Source organism: Euphorbia lathyris, chromosome 7 (assembly GCF_963576675.1).
Source record: "Euphorbia lathyris chromosome 7, ddEupLath1.1, whole genome shotgun sequence".
NCBI lineage: Eukaryota > Viridiplantae > Streptophyta > Magnoliopsida > Malpighiales > Euphorbiaceae > Euphorbia > Euphorbia lathyris.
In genome coordinates, this window is record NC_088916.1 from 48,215,430 (window position 1) to 48,235,116 (window position 19,687).

General features: G+C 37.6%; 1 protein-coding gene across 1 annotated transcript; it reads left to right on the forward strand.

The window, feature by feature from the left end:
- The first annotated feature begins 6,152 nt into the window (after positions 1-6,152).
- On the forward strand, positions 6,153-7,682 carry LOC136201124 (probable WRKY transcription factor 7). Its single transcript, XM_065991708.1, has 3 exons — positions 6,153-6,953; positions 7,045-7,170; positions 7,255-7,682. The coding sequence occupies exons 1-3, from the start codon at positions 6,241-6,243 to the stop codon at positions 7,403-7,405; spliced, it is 990 nt and encodes a 329-aa protein (XP_065847780.1). The 5' UTR covers positions 6,153-6,240; the 3' UTR covers positions 7,406-7,682.
- Positions 7,683-19,687: the final 12,005 nt, after the last annotated feature.

Genomic DNA, 19,687 nt, shown 5'->3' on the forward strand with positions numbered 1-19,687 from the left:
GAGTTTATGGATGCGTGACGTCGGGCGAGCTGAATTTTTATCGTAGAAATTCATACATTTTAACATTTTTTGTTGTATATATTATATTTACTCTTTTACGTTTATAAATGTTTATATTTATTAATGTTTATTTTAATTTTTATGTTTTTAAATATTATTTGTTACGTACAATTCTGTAGTTACGTGCTTAACGGCCTATTTACGGGTTTCACGGCCTAATTACGGGTTTAACGGCCTATTTACGGGTTTAACGAACTATTTACGGGGTTAAAAAGCTAATTTTTTTACCAATCCGACACGCGGGCGTGTGGATATCACGCCTTACCGCGTGGTCGGACGTGATATACACACGCCTTACCGCGTGGTCGGACGTGATAGACAACTGCCCGACCTTGCGGTGAGGCGTGGGGCTATCACGTCCGACCACACGATGAGGCGTGTGTATATCACGTCCGACCACGCGGTGAGGCGTGATATCCACACGCCCGCGTGTCGGATTGGCAAAAAAAATTAGAAATTCCCCTTCCAAAACCCATGAAAGGACATTTTCGTCCTTTCACGGACTAAAGGTGGGAATTTGGGACTGAGTTTAACAACACCCTAAAAGTCACCATTTGTTGAACTAGTGACCTTCTACTTATTGTTATTGCATTTAGTAGTTTGAATTCCAACTCCAAACGGCAAATGGAGTTATTTGTAATTTGTAATTGGGGTTTGACTCCTTTTTTATTCATTCTTTTTAAATTGCCTAATCCTTTTCTTTTTGTTTTTCCACTCAAATTTCTCCATTTTAAAATAAAAATAAATTAGTAAGCAATCCAATAATTCAATTGGATTTTTCCTCTTGCCTTGTGTTGTCCACTCTTTTAATTTGATATTCTGAATTTTCTCTTTCCCATGTGTTAAGTGGAGATTTGAAGTAGAAAGATCATACCTGAACAATAAAATACTACTACAAAAGAATATAAAATAAAATAAAATCAGTACTACAAGTATTGAATAATGGCTAATCACCCGTGATTAACTCATTAATTAACCCAAAATTATAAAATAAAAGTCAACTAGTAATACAAGTATTATGCAATTTGAATTAAAAGTAAATATAGCAATTATATTGCATATAAAGGAAGTTTGACTTTAATGAAACCGCATATATACATTAGTCCTGTTTTTTGTTTTCTTTATCACGAAGAAAAAATATTGACAATGTCCCCATCTACCATCTATAGTATAATAGTAATACTAAATAGTATAGTAGGTCCATGATTGAAATCACCATAGTATAGTATAGATCCTCAACTTTGACATTTCTTAAATCAATTAAGATTGATTTTGAGTATTACAACTATTAAAATTATACATCATCCGATTACATGATACAAAATCGACATTTAATATTAGTGTTTACATTTTTCTTAATTAGTAATGTATCATTTTTTGGTTGACGTACAAATTTATGCGGTAATTTTTGGCTTAGATTGGAGTTAAGTTGCTAACTCGAAAATGACATGAATATTTAAAATTATAATCACAGTCTATCATATTGTTACACATCACCCTGATTAATAAAGATAATAACATTATAATTATTAATACCCAAGGAATATTTCATGGAAACATTCTTGACGCGTAGACCAATGTCACCTCTCGGATCTAGAGAACACACATTAGTTGCCCGGTCTAGGAGGGGAATATTCATTGATGATGCGAATGAAACTGTTCGGTCGGGTGGGAGAATCCTATTTCCATCCAGATAGCTGTATGGTTAGAAAATAGCAGTACCTGGATCAGCACAGACGGTTATGCAAAGGACATGAGATAAAGAGTATGGTGTGCCGTCTGACACGACAGAGATTCGAAGGCAAACTCGGTGAAATCTAGCCACCTGGAAGAGTGTGTAGAATATGGTAGAGTGCACTACATGACGATATTGCATACCAAGCATGGCAGAACCAATTAAAGGTTGACACGTGTCATGTGACTCACAGGGTACATTCTTAGAATGACAAAGAATACCCTTCGTAACCACTATAAATACGAAAGGTATATGACCTAGGCAAGGTACATGATATACACACCTAGTATCAATATTTTGAATATCTTCAACCCTACTACAACACTTGATAACTTAGGCATCAGAGTGGGTTCACCGGATGCCGACCCTTCTCTGACTGTCTATCGTTCTTATCTTAGGCTAACAGAATAATGATCTAGAAGACTACTCTAGAATAAAGATATCATTAGTGCGGTGAACGTGGACTTATTAGTCCTATTCAGAAACAATGATTCCTCCAATAGAGTTCACCCAAAGAGAGACATCTGGTAACCCCTAAGACCATGAAGAAATCATGGCGGAATCCCACCCGGATTCTCGATGGGTCTCTAATGACTAACGCCATGAAGAGCCTCTGAAACCCCATTGTCAGTGGCTCTTTGATGAAATAAGCATGTGGTTCACCCAGAACCTTAACTAAGTCCATAAAGAGATGGACGACGTCAGGACTGAGCATGAGGTGGAGATGGAAAAAATGAATGAAAAACTCAGGGTGGCAGAGGACGTTATACATTGTACCAAGCGTGAAAGCATCTGTGCCCCCAATTCAACATCCCCACAGATTGGTGGTGCAATACGAGCAAAGCCCATCACCTCAAAGGCAGAGGTATAGGACGCGTAGTCCACATGTCCGATGAGAAGTGAATAGAGCACGCAATGGTTCGGTGCTTACGCTCTAAGAAGACTGTTATAGAGACTTACCGCTAGGGAAGAGTTAGAGAGAGGATGTGGGCTAGAGCTGAGACACGATTTTTGCAATAGAGATGTTGAGGACATCGAGAGCCCTAAACGCACAATAGAAGCTACAACAGCCATAAAATTTCGTTATGTGTTGCCTCTTCCCAATCACCCTTAAGGACTTTGCATCTTTCTAGTATGAGCAGCTCCTTCTAAGATCCATTCGAGACTTCAACCAAACGGCCAATTCATTTACCGGTCACTTTGTGACATCTATCCCCAAAGGAAAAATGATGCAAGACTTAGGCCAAATGGTCCACACGGAAGGAGAGACGCTGGCCTAATTTATTGAGAGATTTCAGGCCATAGCTATATACATTAATGAATTCAATATGGGGGTGCCATAGACTATGGCATGTAATTACAGCAACAAGACCCTGCAACAAAACATTATGATCTCAAGGCTTCAAAATTTTTAGGATCTCATGAAAAGAGAAAGAAGCTACACCTATTGGGAAGAGTCAATTCAGTGCTTAATCGGTTCACGATTAGTCAAATTTCTCATCTTAGAGATCTGACAAGAGTTATGCATATTATGATTTTCTTTTAAAGAAGACTGATCAGGGATAGATAAATTCATTACCATAGAGGCTGACTATAGATATGCATGTTTCATTTTCTTCTTCTAACTATAACGATCAGGAAAGGATTAACAAGGTTTTAGAATGATCTAGAGAAAGGAGAAAATAAGAAAAATGTTCGCTTTGTTATTATAAGTGAAAAGGAAAGGTAAAGTGTAAAGTAAATATTCCATCTGTTTCACAATAGACTCATTTTAGAAAAAAAATTATTGTTTCATAATATATGTCGTTTTAATTCAATACATACAAATTAATTAATTTTTACCAAACATACAGCTTGATTCGGGATATCATCACAAGGCCCATTAGGCCCGAGCCCAATAAAAGCAAGGCCTCCAGAGGCCCATAAGACCACCACAACTCACTATAAATACCCCCAACATAGGGAAGGTATGGATACATCCCCACTCTCACTACTCGATCAGATACCCTCTAAGCTCTTCGATTATTTCCTTTAGTAACCATATCGAACATCTAACTTTCTTGATCTTCGGAGTGTCCATAGGGACCACTCCCCGCGCAGGGACGATATCTGAGGGCCACAAGGATCTGAGAAGCTGCCCGGTTCACTGTAGTTCATTCCCTAATTACATCTTAAATTTTTTTATTTTAGGAATAGATACAATTTTATTAGTGGATACAATTAATATAAGGATAACATAATCTTTTAGTTAATATTAATTAAACTTTTTAATTTAATTACATTAATCTTGAAAGATATTTAATTCCCTATTCCCTTTATTAATTGCTCCACGAATTTCAAAATAATTGTTACATTTAACTAGACGGTAGGATTATTTTAAAATGGAAGAAATAATATTTCATCTAGTTCATAATAATTGTTAGAGAGAGAATAATTTTCTTGTTTCATAGCATTATTTATCGCTTTAGCTTTTCTATATAAATTTATTCTATTTTACCCCTATTAATGAGTTTAACATTAATTATTTTTTTATCATTTTATTTTTTCAAAGTATGATGAGTGGTGTAATTTAATGAATACTGTGGAAAATGATGAACATTAATAAACATAGATAAAATGTATTTTAAATCATCTATTATAAATTTAATACAAATAATCGTTTTCTTAATATATATATTTTTTTTGGTAGAAACAGGAAAGGAAAAACAAACAAAAAACAACTAACCTGAGATTAGCCTAGGAAAGCTAACCCCAATCCTATCCTCTAAAAGAAGAGACGAGAGATAGATAGGGGGATCCGAAAGGGTAGTAACACCTAACAACCCCTCATGGCCTGCCGCAGCTAAGCGATCCGCAACACGGTTCTGCTCTCTGAAAATGTGACTGAACTCTAAGATCTCAAAGGAATAACCAAGCCTTTTAATAACGTTGATAAGGTTACGGCTGTTAAGACTAGTAGCATGACTATCAGAAATCAATTTGATGGCCTCCATGTTATCAGACTCCACAGAAAGTCTCTTAACACCCAGACTAATAGCCAGCTTAATACCGGAGAGAATACCCCAGAGCTCCGCAGAGAAGGAGCAACCCAACCCCAGATTATGGGTGAACCCAGAAAGCCAGACGCCCCCCACATCTCTAAGAACACCACCGACAGCAATCTTACCATTGATGAGGCAGGAGCCGGATGAAATATTTACCACTATTTATATAAATAATATGAACCGGATGAATGTGATAAATAATATATGATTTGGTTAAATGCGATTTGGTTAATATATATGATTTCTTAATATATATGATTTGGTTAAATGTGATAAATAATATGAACCGGATGAAATATTTACCACTATTTATATAAATATACAGTTAAATTCAAGGGTAAATAATTTATTAGTCCCTTACTTTTTAACTAACAAACTGTTTAGTCCCTCTATTTTGAAAAACACATTATAAGGTCTCTAGCTTTTAGTAATATTAATCCTTTAGTCCTTTTGTCTAGTTTTTTTAGACTTGTAATTATTATATTTTAGCATAAACAGATATATATAAAATAACAGAATAACATGGTCAACTTGTATTATATTGTGGTTGTTCTAAAAGCTAAGATATGTTCGGTTAAAAATCTAAAAAAAATAGATAAAAGAATCATAAGGGATTAAAAAGTATGTTAGGTAAAAATTAGAGGACTAATAAATTATTTACCCTAAATTAAATGTCGTTTTATTAATGGGGAGTTTTTTTTTTTTTTTTTTTAAAAGGAAATTAATGGAGTAGAATAGTAAAACTTCTTTTAACAGTAGTTTACACGAATCACCAGAAATTCAATTTGAATATATTTCTACTCCTACTATTATAGAGTTGAAATATATGTCGATATTATCAAAACGGTAAAATTAATGCAGAGAAAACGTAGTTGACGAAGAAAGAATCCCATGTGACTTGAAGCCAGAGACCTTCCTACCCGATTAAAGAGGAAACCGTAGTGGGTCCCCCTTTCACTTACCTTAATAAGAGTTTTTTTTATTTGCATTAAAAGCATATAAAGGTCAACTCTCTACCTCTCTGTATCCAACCATCTCATCTCTTGTTTTTACCCACTTTTTCATCCAACGGCTAATCAATAACCCTTTTGACCTTCCTTCCTTTTTTTTACATTATCACGGGTCCCACTTTTACAGATGCAGTCAATGTCCTTCCAAACAATTCCTCCACGTGTTCTTCTTCTATTCGTTCTCCCCTTTGACTCCCAAACATTACAGATCAGATCAGTTACGCAGGGCATCGCTTTGACTCCATTGCCCTTAATTTAAAATCTTTTGATATTCCTCTTTTGCTTTTTATTTTTAATTCTCATCATTTCAACTTCTCCATTCCTTTATATCTATACGTTTCTCCTTCTCTTTCTTTTACTTCTCTCTCTCTTCTTTCATGGTGGTGGAGCCATGGCGGTTCAACTCATGATGTCTTGCTCCGGCGACAATTTGGCCTCCAAATTGGAAGAGAATGCTCTCAAAGAAGCGGCCTCCGTGGGGATCCAAAGCGTTGAGGAAGTCATTGAGTTGCTCAAACAAAATCATCTTCAACATCAACGCTTCTTCAATATCCCCTCCTCTCCGACGACGCCGTCGGGAACAGATAATATTGTGGCGGTAACAGACGCCGCCGTCAGTAGCTTTAGAAAGGTTATTTCCTTACTCGGTCGCACTTCAAGAACTGGTCATGCTCGTTTCCGTCGAGCCCCTGTTACTCAACCGGAGCATCAAATTCATGATGCAACCGCTTCTGTTAGGCCTATTAATTCTCCGGCGACGACAGAGCAAGTTTCTGCTTTCCGAGCTTACCAGCCTACACCAGTTCACCGTCTTCCTCCTTTGCCCAACAATCAGAATCAGCCGCAGCAACAAAAGACACCTCCCTGTTCAATCAATTTCTGCAATTCACCTTCAATCTCAATCTCAATCTCCGGTGCTACATCTTTCATGTCTTCTTTAACAGGGGAAACCGATAGCTTACAACGATCTGTTTCCTCCGGGTTTCAATTTGCCCACTCCGCCGGAAAACCTCCTTTATCCTCAAAAAGAAAGTGCAATTCCATGGACGACGCTGCTCTCAAGTGCGGCTCCTCCTCCAGCCGCTGCCATTGCTCGAAGAAAAGGTTCGCCATCTAAATCTTCATTAATCATAATCCTTTAATTTAAATCGGTTTGGTGATATGAAAAATTGATTAAATTGAATGAATTGATCAGGAAATCAAAAGTGAAAAGAGTAATTAGAGTCCGAGCAGTTAGTAGTAAAATGGCTGATATTCCACCGGACGATTACTCATGGAGAAAGTACGGCCAGAAACCCATTAAAGGATCACCCCATCCAAGGTATAGATCTAGATGAACTTATTTCCGATTCCGATTCCGATTAATTTGGTTATTTGGGATTTAATTTGATTTAATTGTATTCAGGGGATATTACAAGTGCAGTAGCATACGAGGATGCCCAGCTAGGAAACATGTGGAGCGAGCTGTAGATGATCCAATGATGCTAATTGTCACATACGAAGGTGATCACAATCATTCACATGCACCTGCAGTTCCTGTACTTGAGTCGTCTTAAAAGTAAAGTGATCGGACGGCAAGCGAGAAACTTCAATCACATGGAATAGTGTCAGATAGTCAACGCCCAAGGAAGAAGAAAACAAAAGGGTAAAGGGGGGTTTAGAATGGAAAAGAGTAGATACATATTGTGGATTTGGTGGGAGTTGAATCATGCAAGTAGTGGGGATTTAATTTTTTAAATTTTTTTATGTGATAGTGATCATCTCTTAGAAATGTGCATTTTGATAATATTATAAAAAATGGTAGTGGATCTTGGAAGATTGCCCACTTGAACTTGTTTAAATGTTCCACTCATGGTATGTGCGTTTTGTTTAATGTGTTAATGGAGGTGTAGTCAACTAATGATTTTTTAATAGTATTAAACACAGTCAAATGTTTTAGTTCTCCTCCTAAACACTAGTGTCATATATAGAATTAGAATATAGCCATTGGCCAAATGGAAGGGGGTAATTGTGTCAAAATGAAGAAAATTTATTCAAGGAAAATGGGTGAGATTGTGGGTTAGATAGAATCTGAAATATTTAATGGGGAGATTGGAAGTATGACCCACCTAAACAAAGTCAAAGTGATCGGTTAGGTTAGGTTTTTAAAATTGTCTCCCACTCCTTATTTCCAATGTCAACATTGTTGAATCACACTTCTCACCCATAATACTCGACTCTCAACCTGGGGCTTTTAATAAGCCAATGTACTTTGTAAACTATTCGAGCACGAAGTGAAATTGATGAAATTTAGCTCGGTAGAACTCGATTTGAGCTCGAAATCAGTCCGAGATACTAACAAGCACAACTTGAACTTCCTTAAATTCAGTTTCAAAGTTCACTAAAATATCCAGTTATATTTTAATTCAAAATAAAATGATTAACAATATGGTCGTTTCTGAGCATGGACATGAGGGACGTCTGCTCAAGGTCTAAGGGATGCACGGCCCAAAAATAATATTTTTCAAAAAATAAAAACAATATAATTAAATCTGAAAAAAGACAATAGTTAGAAAAGTAATTTTACACATCTAGATACAAAGAAGGGATGAGCAAACAAAAATACAATAAAAAATCTCAAAAAATGCAACCACAATATTGAAGGGTAGTCAAAATTGTTTATCCAAATATTTCAATTGTTTTTCGAATCTTCTTAACTATGCCAATGACCGTTATATTTGTTGAAAGAATTTTTTCGAAGTTAAAATTATTGAAAAACTATTTGATGAGCAACTGAGTATTTAATGCGAAATAAAATGTTTTTATATGAAATTTGATGTTTTTATTAGTTCTCTCTGTAATAAAAAATGTCATTTTTAAGTAAATTTTTTTTTACATAATTGATTTTTTTTTCTTTATTTTTTATTTGAGGGTCTTATTTCCTTTTTTGCTCTTAGGCCTCTAGAATCTCAGGATCGGCCCTGTTAATTACCATGCTAATTTTTTTAAGTAATTAATTATCAACTACTCTCAACTAGTCACAACTCATAAAGTCTATAAGAAAACACTTAATGGTTTGTTTTACGGGTTGGCTAATTCGAAAATTAAATATTCAAAGTTTAAAATACAAATCTTAAAGACTAATCTTCTTTTTCCTTCCATATTCTCTTTCTCTACTTTATCATCCACAACAGTAACACTAGTACCTACCGGCCATATGCCACCATGTTGACACTTATAAGTTTGTCTTCTCCGGCTACTGGTAACAACTACTACTCTTGGAGTCCGACCATGATAAGTGATTGTTTTTTTTATATATATTCTTTTAAGCTCGTGTAAAGTATGTTATATGACTTTTTCTTTTTGACTCATATGCTACTTATTTATGCATATATGATGAATCTGATCAAAGCTCGTTCAATGCTCGGCTTGGCCAAATCTCAGCTCGAGAGAGCTTGAATGGAGACATTAACAAGCCAATACTGAGCCAACATATGCTCAACTTTGTCTCGGTCTGACTCTTCAACACCCTACCTCAACCATTCAATCTGTTCCATTTTGAATTTTTAGTTGGAAAAAAATGACTTTAATTTTTCATTAGCAATTAATTCGTGTTTAATTAACAAACTAATATTAAGATATTTTGTTTTTCATTAAATATATTAATTCGGGTTTAATTGACGAATTAATGCTATACATTTTTTTCAAAACATTTATTTGAATGATTTTTTTTTTTTTTTGCATTTTGGCAATATACTTTACACATAGAGACAAATTTTTCATTTTCCAAAATTTGTTCCTGCTCTTTGCACTATTTGCCGTCTCTATGCTTCCAGTTTTTCTTGTTCCGTTCATGAGTTCTTTGCACATGATAGAGTTCTCTCTATGTTAATATTGTATTTTGAGAGACGATTGTTCCATAGAGGGAAAATTTTATCCTAAGGAGATTGTTTTCATGAGAAGCCTCATTAGTCTTTTCTATTGTTCTTGTCTAATCATCCAAAAGTATTATGGAATTTTTGTTATATTTATAATTTTATATTATAAATAATATTGCATATATTATTTTATTTATGTTCCGTTCTGTTCATGGATTGATCATTGCTAACAATCTTAAGATAAAGTTTAATTATATTTCCAAAGAGGCAAAGAAGGATACCTTGACTGATTACCTCGATGAATAGATTAATTTTTTAGACTGTTTCGATAAAAAAATAAAATCAGACTAATTAGATACAATATTAAAATAAATGAATCTTTTGATCATTTGTTCATTTATATTTTGGTTAAAAAATTTGTTTTTTCCTTTTGATTCTAATTTAATATATATTTCAGGAAATGATTGAAATTTTGTTTGGAGATGGCAACATTTCTCAAAATAGGTCTGAATCACGGAATGAGAACATAGTCACTCTTGAGGTACCGTGCCTAATCTTAGTAGTGGCAACACCAATAAGCTATAATAAGAGACCAGAAAAATTCATCGATGTGAATTTTAGAACCTGGCAATAAAAGATGTTCCTCTTGTCATCAGAAATGATGAGGTAGATGTTGCTATTGCCTTCAATGCAATGGAAGCGTGGTAGCATTCTGACTCTATTTCCATAATTACATTTTAAATCTTGACTAATGCACTTTACAATGTTTATCAAGTCAAAAAAATAACAAATGAACTTTGAGAATCTCTAGACCATAAGTATATGCAAGTATTAAGAATTTATTATTTGGGAAATTCCTCAAATTTACCATATTAGATTCCATGAAAGTTGCAAGTTAGGTGTTAGAATTGAAACTCATTATCCATGTAATCCATGCTGAACAGATTGTGAATAATGAATCTTTCCAAGTGGTTGTAATAATAGAAAATTTCTACCTAGATAGAAAGACTTCAAAAATTACCTGACGCATAAATGAAGGAAATGACTATTGAAGAACTTATTGCCAGTCTCTGTTTTGAGGAACACAACCGAGGCTTAAAGACGAAATTCTCTAGTGTTTCCAATCAATATGTGTCTAGGGCCAATATGGTGAAGAACAAGAAAGCCTCAAATGGTTGAAGTTGGGTCCAAATTTAATGGAGTAATAGAGAGTAAAAATTGTACCTTAAAGAAAATAATGAACACAATGATAAATAGTTCTAGGTTGCCAACATATGAGGAAAGCTATTTTTATGAGTTAACCACCTTTTAAATAAAGTTCCCATAAGAAATAAGAAAATAAACTACATGAGTTATGAAAAGGAAGAAAACATTCTTATAATTATTTGAAAGTGTGGGGGTGTCTTGCTAATGTAATGGCTTCTAGCCAAAGAGGATAAAAATAAGTCCAAAGAGGGTGAATTGTATTTTCATTAATGCATATATTGCTAAGTTAATGACTTCACCGTATTGCATATGGATTTCTCGTGTATAAATTTAAAACCTTGAAATTCATAAGAATATGATAATGGAATCAAAGAATGTCTCATTTTCTAAAAACGTATTTCCATGCAAGCAAAATAAGATTGAATCTAGGTCCATACTAACTCTAGAAGTTGTTGATGGAAAATAGTCAAGACCTTAAAAGAACATTGAGGTTGAAGTAGAGGAAGAGGCAGAGCTTAAAAGGAGAAAAAGGGTAAGGATAGAAAAATCTTTTAAATGAAATTTTCAAACCTATATGGTAGAGGCCAAACCTCAGAATTGTAGAGAAGTTGTTAGTTCATCAAAAGACTCTTTATGGAAAAAGGCTATTGTAGAACCGTGTCGGAGGACCTGTGACAAAAACCCAAAATAAACGGTTAAAGCGGTTGATTCCATTAGTTTAAAAATAAAAATCACGAGAAGATCCCAGAGGTCGGGTGTCGGTTAGCGGGCAACTAGCGGTGCCCCCTGGCAGGTGAGCGTCCCACGGACGCCAGACATGGCGCTCGACGCGTCAAATGCTCATCCAGCAGGCATTTGACGCATGCCCGATGCTCGTTGGGCGGTCACCCGACTCCCCTTGGGCGAACGCCCAACGAGCGTTGGGCGAACGTCCAACGAGCGTTGGGCGAACGCCCAATTCGTTGGGCGACGCCTAACGAACGTTGGGCGTCGCCCAACTAACGTTGGGTGGGCGCCCAACAGTGTTGGGCGTGCGTCCAACAATTGTTGGGCGTCCGCCCAACAGAGGTTGGGCTTCGTCCAACCTCGAGATCCGTGCCTATAAAAGGCACGGATCCCCATGCATTTGAGAGGGGTCTTTGGGAGCTTCTCTTTCTAAAAAAAATTTTAGAGAGAGAAAGTAAATTTTTAGGGAAAAAACATTTTTTTTCCTAAAAATTGAAAATTTCCAAAAGTTAAATATTTTACGAAAAACACCAAAAAAATCACAACTCGTGGAATCAACCGACTTCGACTGTCAATACCGATCTTGAGGTATTATCTGAGGACTAGACTCGTTTAATTTATTCATTTCGTTTATTTATTTTATTTATAGTTTTGTTCATTTATTTATTTTATTTATTTTATCACATTTATTTATTTTTCCGCATTTATTTAATTTCCGTCTCGTATTAAATAAACGTTTTGGTTTTAAATAAAAACCTCGTTTTAAAGTCCCAACACGAACTGTGACCCGATGTAAGGGTAGTTCGGAACTAAAACGTTGTAAATATAGAATTTAAAAGTGTTTTTTCTAATTAACGTTTTAAAGTCAAACATCGTTTTGGAAGGCTCAGCTATAGACTATGACCCGATTTGGGTAGTTCGGGGATCAAAATGATAGAATAGAGTAGATCTAAAGCTTTTTAATAAATCTGGAAAGTTTGGGGACTGTTTCTGATATTCTGTCTTTTCTGTCACTAAAAGCAGTTTAGCGACGGAGTTTCCGTCGGTAAAGCTGCTGGAACTTAAAAATGTCTTTTTAAGCCTTTTTCTCATGTTTTTTTGACATTTATTCCTATATATATGTATATATGATTATGTAATATGTTTATTAAAATTGTTTTTGGGGTGTGTAACTAATAATTACTTATTAAATATCTATTTTTTGTATATTTGGGTATCATTTTCATTAATTTGGTTTTGTAAATCTATATGTATATATGTATATGTTTTCTTTAAGTTCATTCAAACTATATTCAATGAATATTTGGGAGGTTACTTTTTTAGATATTTATTAGGTAAACAACTTTTTGGGTTAAACGTTATTTTCTTATTTAAGAATCTCATTCCTTAATGTTACATGATTTTTAAGATAAAAAGTGTATTATATCTAATATTATTTTCATCATTATTTTCACTTACTAACATATATTATTTCCTCTATTTAGTTTTTAATGGGTATTATTACCATTTTTTGTATATATGTATAAATATGTATATTTATTCTCCTTTTTGACTTTTATATGTATATATATTTTAAATGTATTCTATTGGGTGGGTTTTGGATGTAATTTGTTAATTGTTGTAATTATGTTCAAGTAAGGATTAATTGAGTGGAAAAAATGGGAAAATAAACCACAAAAAGAGATTTCAATTTGGTTATTTAAACTAAAAGGTTCTTAATATAAATAAAAGGTTTTCAGTTCTTTATCGTTTTCAAACGGCTTCCTAAAACATCACGTTTTGAAACCTTAATCCGTTCCAATGACGGGTTAAGCGAGCCTTGTAATTAAAATCGTTTTTCTTGTAAATAATAGAGTTTTGAATCGTTTTCCCATCTAAACGGTTTTGTACAAAAATAAATGGACTTGTATGCTTAATCACGTTTTTGGTTAAAACTTCTTATTTCACATTTTCAAACACTCGAACCGTTCCAACGGCGATTCGAGTGAAAAACATGTAAATTAACGGGGTTTTGAAATGTGTCTAAATCGTTCCAACGGCGATTAAGGTACGAACCATGTAAATAAACCTTCTTTCGGGGAGTGAGATTAGTTTAGATTTAATGTATAGCTTAAAGCATAATTCACGTCGTAAATAAACCAATTCTTCCTTCTATCTCCCTCTTTCTTCTACATATTCTAATTCATGTAAATGGGTGATTCTTTACTAAAATGACTTTCAATAATATGCTCAAAACGGTTTCCAAAACGAGAAAGAAAAGGTTTCAAATGAATTTTAAACTTAAGGAAATATGCGATTAGTCCGTTAGCGCCTAACATGCTAAGTAGGAGGCCGGTGGTTCAGAACCGGGTGATGTCAGGGTGCCTAGTAGCCTTTCTCCGGAAAGGAGCTAGCCTTCTCGGTTCGTACCCAAATTTCTCGAACCCTCACCGGTCTCCCGCAATGGATCGGTGTTCATTTCCCATTCGTGGGTGGCGACTCTTCCATACTCCGAGCTCCGGTCCTGTCGAGCAGCTTGATTCCGCGATTGGTTGCTTTCGGCGCTAATCACAGCATCTGTCGTCAACGGTGTCCACCCCTCGGGTCTTCCGGGTGAGGCCGTGGCACCTACAAGTGGCGACTCTGCTGGGAAAGTGAGAAATTTGATTCCGGAAGGCGTGTATTAAGCCCATAACGGGGACGGATCATATTATTTCTTTTCGTATGCATTCATAAGCATTATTGCAAACCTTTTGGGTAATTTCCGCGAAATCTCTATTGAGAGTCCATTCGTCGCTCGAAAGAGGCTAGTGTAAGTTCCCCCTTACAGTAAGGCGCCGAAGGGTCCCCATCCATTCGTTAGGGGCGAATTCGTGCGGTCCTGTAAGGTCCCGCGATCAGCCGTGTCAGCATATAGTAGCCTTAAAAGTTGCCATAGGGTTACCCGTTACCATTTTTGATGTGATGAATGAATCAATTCGTGTTTTCAAATTGCCATGATACGTGTCTAATCCTAAAATACGTAAAGAAAATAAGACGATACGTTAATATATACTCTTGAACCGATATGTAAACTACCCCAAAACATCGAAATGACTCGAACTAAAGACGACTTAGTCATCTCGTATGAATGAACTTGTGCGGCCCGCCTGGTCCCTTTCCGTGTCCCGAAGAAGGCACATGTTCAGAAAATACATTGTGACGTAAGCACATATTAGTTCAAATCGGTTTGGTATTAAGGATAGTTATATCTCGATTCAAAAGACTATATTAACGGCAGCCGTTATTCACATTCTTTAAATACGTTGGGATAAAACGAGATTATGATAAAACAAAAACGAAGAACATTTCTGTTTTGAACGACCCCGTTGTAACGTAAAGAATTTCGTGAACGTGGCCCCTCCCTTCCGAATTAAAAAAATGAGCTCTTACGTTATGCCTTGCGTTGTTCTAAAGAGAAATGGACGTGTCCGTAAAAGTGACTAAATAAATAAAAGAAAATAAAAACGACCAAAAATCATTCCACATCTACGATATATGTCAGTCCCGAGAGTAGTTAAAGAAAATAAACCAATGTCGTTAAATACGTGCCTCGAACTGGTATATACGCCGCTCAAAATCGTAAAGCCAAAATTAAGCTAAACCGCATAATTGCACCATATGGACGAGACTGTGGGTTTGACTAATGGCTCGATCATTTCGACCGTTACCAAAGCTACAAGAAATATGGCCCGATCTGCGTGTTTACTTAATTCGTGCCTAAATGAAAAGAATGGTAATATCCCCGCTTCGAATAAGCATGCGATTAAACGAAACGTTGATTTTCTATAACCCCACTAAGATGATATATCCCATAAATTGGAAGAAATAAAGAGTTGTTGCTAGCCGAAAGATTATCGCGTGCTCAAATAAGACTCGCCGTCTTTTCACGTATCCAAAACGAGCAAGCGGATTTTTGACGCTAGAAACAAACACATTACGCGATGATTCCGTTCCCTATAATAAAATCCAAAAGTGATATCATCACTAAATGAACACGTGGTTACGTCTCTCGATAAGATCCAAAAGATCCCATCGTAATCCAAAAATCGAGACACCAACCCACGCAAATAAAAGGGGATGAATCATTGTCAATAACGAACGATTGAACCGAAAGAATAACTCGTACCGCGTCTAAATCTGAGACACGCTCAAAGGGAGTAAAAAACCGAACTAATGCATCTTGCGAAATAACAAAAGACGAGTTATTCTAAAGGACAAACCAATTTGGTCGATATCTTAGTCACTAAACGTCGAGGCGTCAGAACGAATTGTATTGTTTGATGAATGATTTATTTTTTCCACAATAATCGACGACATCACGCGTCCCCTGGACCGCAATGTGAGCCCCAAACCAAAATCCTAGGAAAGAGACTTGGACCATCGAGTGTGTGGAGGAATAAGGGTGGAAGAGAGATGTTGTGATACGTGTAATTAGACTAACGTTTGTTCTTCTTATCTTATATATCCGTAAATAATAAACGCACACACCACGAATCATGCATATAAAATCATGCATACATACTAATGGGTACCGCTCGCGCAGACATCATCATTAAGAGGTCGTGGTTTCGTGAGAATAGTTGGCTAGTCAGACAGTTCGACCAGTTACAGATTGTCAGTTCCGAACCATCACAGTCAGCAGTTGTGGCTTCTAAATCATCTTCGTCCGAGTCCACTCAGTCTTCGGTCAGTATGTCTGCAACCAACGAAAAGGTGGCCGAGTTGGAGAATTCCGTAAACAACATTAACGATCAGTTAGCCGCAATTCTGGTCCAGCTAGCTGAGCTGGCATTGAAGGATAACAAGAGTGGTAGTAAGCACGCTGAGAATGATGTGAACACTGGTCCCCGCTTTGGGAATGAGGATGATTATCATGATTACATCCGAAAACAGCTTGAGAAGGAGAAAGCTAGAGATGAGGAATGGAAGCAGCACATCATTCAGGAGGTGCAGGATCTGCACGGGGGAAGCTCCGGGAGTCAGGACTTTTATAATTTGAAGAACTGCTTATCGGCAACAGCTTTGCCTTTGAAATTCTGGCTCCCTGATATGAAGAAGTTCGATGGAACTGGGGATCCCACGTCTCATATGAACCAGTATATTGCGGTAATGAAACGTACATGATCCTAACTGAGGAACAAGTTTTTGGACTATTCAATACTTACCTGGAGGGGGCTGCCCTCATGTGGTTTCATACGTTGCCGCTGGTGACGAATAGAGATTGGAAGGAGTTGGTGAAGTCATTCATCGCTCAATATAGCTTCAACACTATGTTGAGGTTACTCTGAAGGAGCTAGAGAGTACTGAGCAGCAGGCCGGGGAATCCTTGTCCGATTTTGTGAGGAGGTGGAGAGCAAAGGCGGTCGTTATGAAGCAGAAACCGCTTGAGCAGGATCAAATCCAAATGGTAATTGGCAACACGTTGCCGTATATTAAGAATGAGCTGCGATATATGCCTTTTACCGATTTCAATCAGATGTATAGCTGCGCCTTGACATTTGAGGGGGACGGAGAGCAGAAGAAGGCCTATACCAAGTGGACGAAGTCTGGATATAGTGCCGGAGGGCCAAGTGCAAGTATAGAACCTGCCAGAGTGAAAATGCTTGAACTTAACACTATCGAGAAAAGGCAGTTCACCAAGTTTGATCAAACCTATGCAAAAGTTTTCAAACGATTGCAGAAGAAGGGATTGTTAAAAGCCTTCGCTCCTTATAACAAGGCGCAGCCTACTCCGCAGATGCAAGCTAAAGGGTACTGCGAGTTCCACAGTAATTACGGGCACACTATCGAGAACTGTGAGAGGTTGAAGCATGAGATCCAATATTTGATTGAGGAAAAGAAAATAGCTGATCCTTTGTCAGCGAACCCTTCCACTAGGCGTAATCCATTGCCTAATCATAGGGTGAGCATGATCGGATCTGGACTTGAAGAGAGTATGGTGGTAGAATCCTTCGAGGAGGATGAAGAGGAGCTGTTGGACTCCGATGAGAAAATGACAATAGGAAGCGGAGTGTATGTGTCTTTTCTGGGAGAAGAACCAGTGGACGAGATGATGGATGAGGAATTGGGCGATGGAGCATCGTATGATGAAGACGACACCGAAGAGACCGGGCAGGGGTCATCTCGGAGGATTATTCCTGAGTTAAAAATATTCAGCAAGGTGGAACACCCTGAGGTCCATCTGTATGAATATATGTGTGCTATGTTTGTTGAACTGTTTGGGATTAACGAGATTGCTCAGTGGTTCCACCATTCGTTGATAGGCGAGCCTTTGAGGTGGTTCCAATCCTTGCCTGATTTCATTAAGGGTGATTGGTCGCAGTTGGCAAGTTTATTCTTGGAAAAGTATAAGAAGGCTAAGGAGAGAGAGGCAGAAAGTAGCGTGATGCAAATTGGGCTCATCAAGTGCCCGTTGCCAGCAGTTAGTAAGTATAACGGCAACAAAGACCCTATGGAGCATTTGCACTTCTACTTGTCGGCAATGGGGCCGTTGGGCTTTAACGAAGAGGAGATCACCAGTTTGTTTTGTAATTCACTAATGGGTGAACCATTGATGTGGTATATGTCACTCCTGATATACGTCAAGGGCAATTGGGCCGCAATGACAAAGAGGTTTATCAAAGAATACACAGTATGGATGCTTTCGGAGCAAACACCAGATTCGCCCTCCTATGAGATCCCTGAGGCGGTGTTGGCAATGCCCAAGTATGATGGATATCGGAATCCCGTTGAGCACGCAACCTCATTCTGCAATCATATGTATAATGCCGTGTTCCCTCAAAGTGAGTTACACGAGCATTTTCCGGGAACTCTTACGGGAGAAGCCTTGATGTGGCACCAGGGGCTGTCAAAGGAAGAAATGGGTCATTGGATACCCCTTCGGGATGCGTTTGTGTCGAGATATGAGATGTATATTCCGTGGACGGGGTCCCTAGAGGATCTGGATAGAATCAGGCAATTCCTCGAGGAGCCATTCATGGATTACGCTAGGAGGTGGAAGCACCACTATGAATTGTGTCGAGAAACTGTGAGTGATAAAGTGCAGCTCATGTATATACAAAGAGGCGCTATTCCGATAGTGGCAAGAAGGATGAACAGGGTATTCCTCAGGAATTATGACGAGCTGATAGGTTGGGTGTTGTATGGATCGTCAGACCCCTCCTATATTAATCCGAATGTCCCTCATGTGATGGACCTAATGGTTGTGGATATTTGGGGAAGTTCCTCGGAGGACTCCTATCAATATTTGGGATGAATCTGATGACGAGCCGAAAATTGCCGTTATGACAAGATCGGGTCGTGTGGCCGAGGGGAAGGCACCCATGGTTGAGGCTGAGGTAGGAGAAGGATCGGCTCCCAATCCGGATGATCAAGTCCTCGAGCAGTTGAAGAAGACACAAGTCAAGTCTACAGTGTGGGAGGTTTTGTGCCATTCCAAGTACCACCGTGAGAATTTGATGAAGGAGCTGCAGAACTTGGTCATTTCTATTGATACTGAGCCGGCAGCGCTAGTGGGGGCAATCATGGCCCAAAAGAAGACCGAGATCACTTTCACCGATGAGGATCTCCTGGAAGAGGGGAAGGCTCACAACAAGCCTTTGTACATCCGAGCTGAAATTAATGGAAAGAAGACTAGTTGTGTAATAGTCGATGATGGATCGACTATCAATGTATGCCCGCTGAAACTCTTGTCCAAGTTGGGAGTGGAAATGGGAGATTTGACCGCCTCAGAGACTGTGATTCGAGCTTATGATGATAGTCGCCGTCACATTGAGGGAGTTTTTAAAGCTAAGTTAAAAGTGGGGCCGCATGAGGAAGAAACTGAGTTCACTGTCCTAGATATCCCCGTGACTTTTGCCGTGTTGTTGGGACGCCCATGGTTCCACAAGCTCGGAGGTGTGCCCTCCACGCTCCACCAAATGATCAAATTCCCCTACGGGGAGGAAATAGTGACTATCAGAGTCGAGAAACTGAGTTCCGTGGCTGCATTAGGGATTGAGCCTCAACTTTTCTCCGGATTTCAAGTTT

What these genes read in the sequence shown, in the direction of transcription:
- LOC136201124 (XM_065991708.1), top strand. Translation starts at nt 6,241, where the DNA reads ATGGCGGTTCAACTCATGATGTCTTGCTCCGGCGACAATTTGGCCTCC. An exon ending in TGCCATTGCTCGAAGAAAAG is followed by an intron (nt 6,954 to 7,044) that starts GTTCGCCATCTA and finishes TGAATTGATCAG; the next exon opens with GAAATCAAAAGTGAAAAGAG. An exon ending in AAAGGATCACCCCATCCAAG is followed by an intron (nt 7,171 to 7,254) that starts GTATAGATCTAG and finishes AATTGTATTCAG; the next exon opens with GGGATATTACAAGTGCAGTA.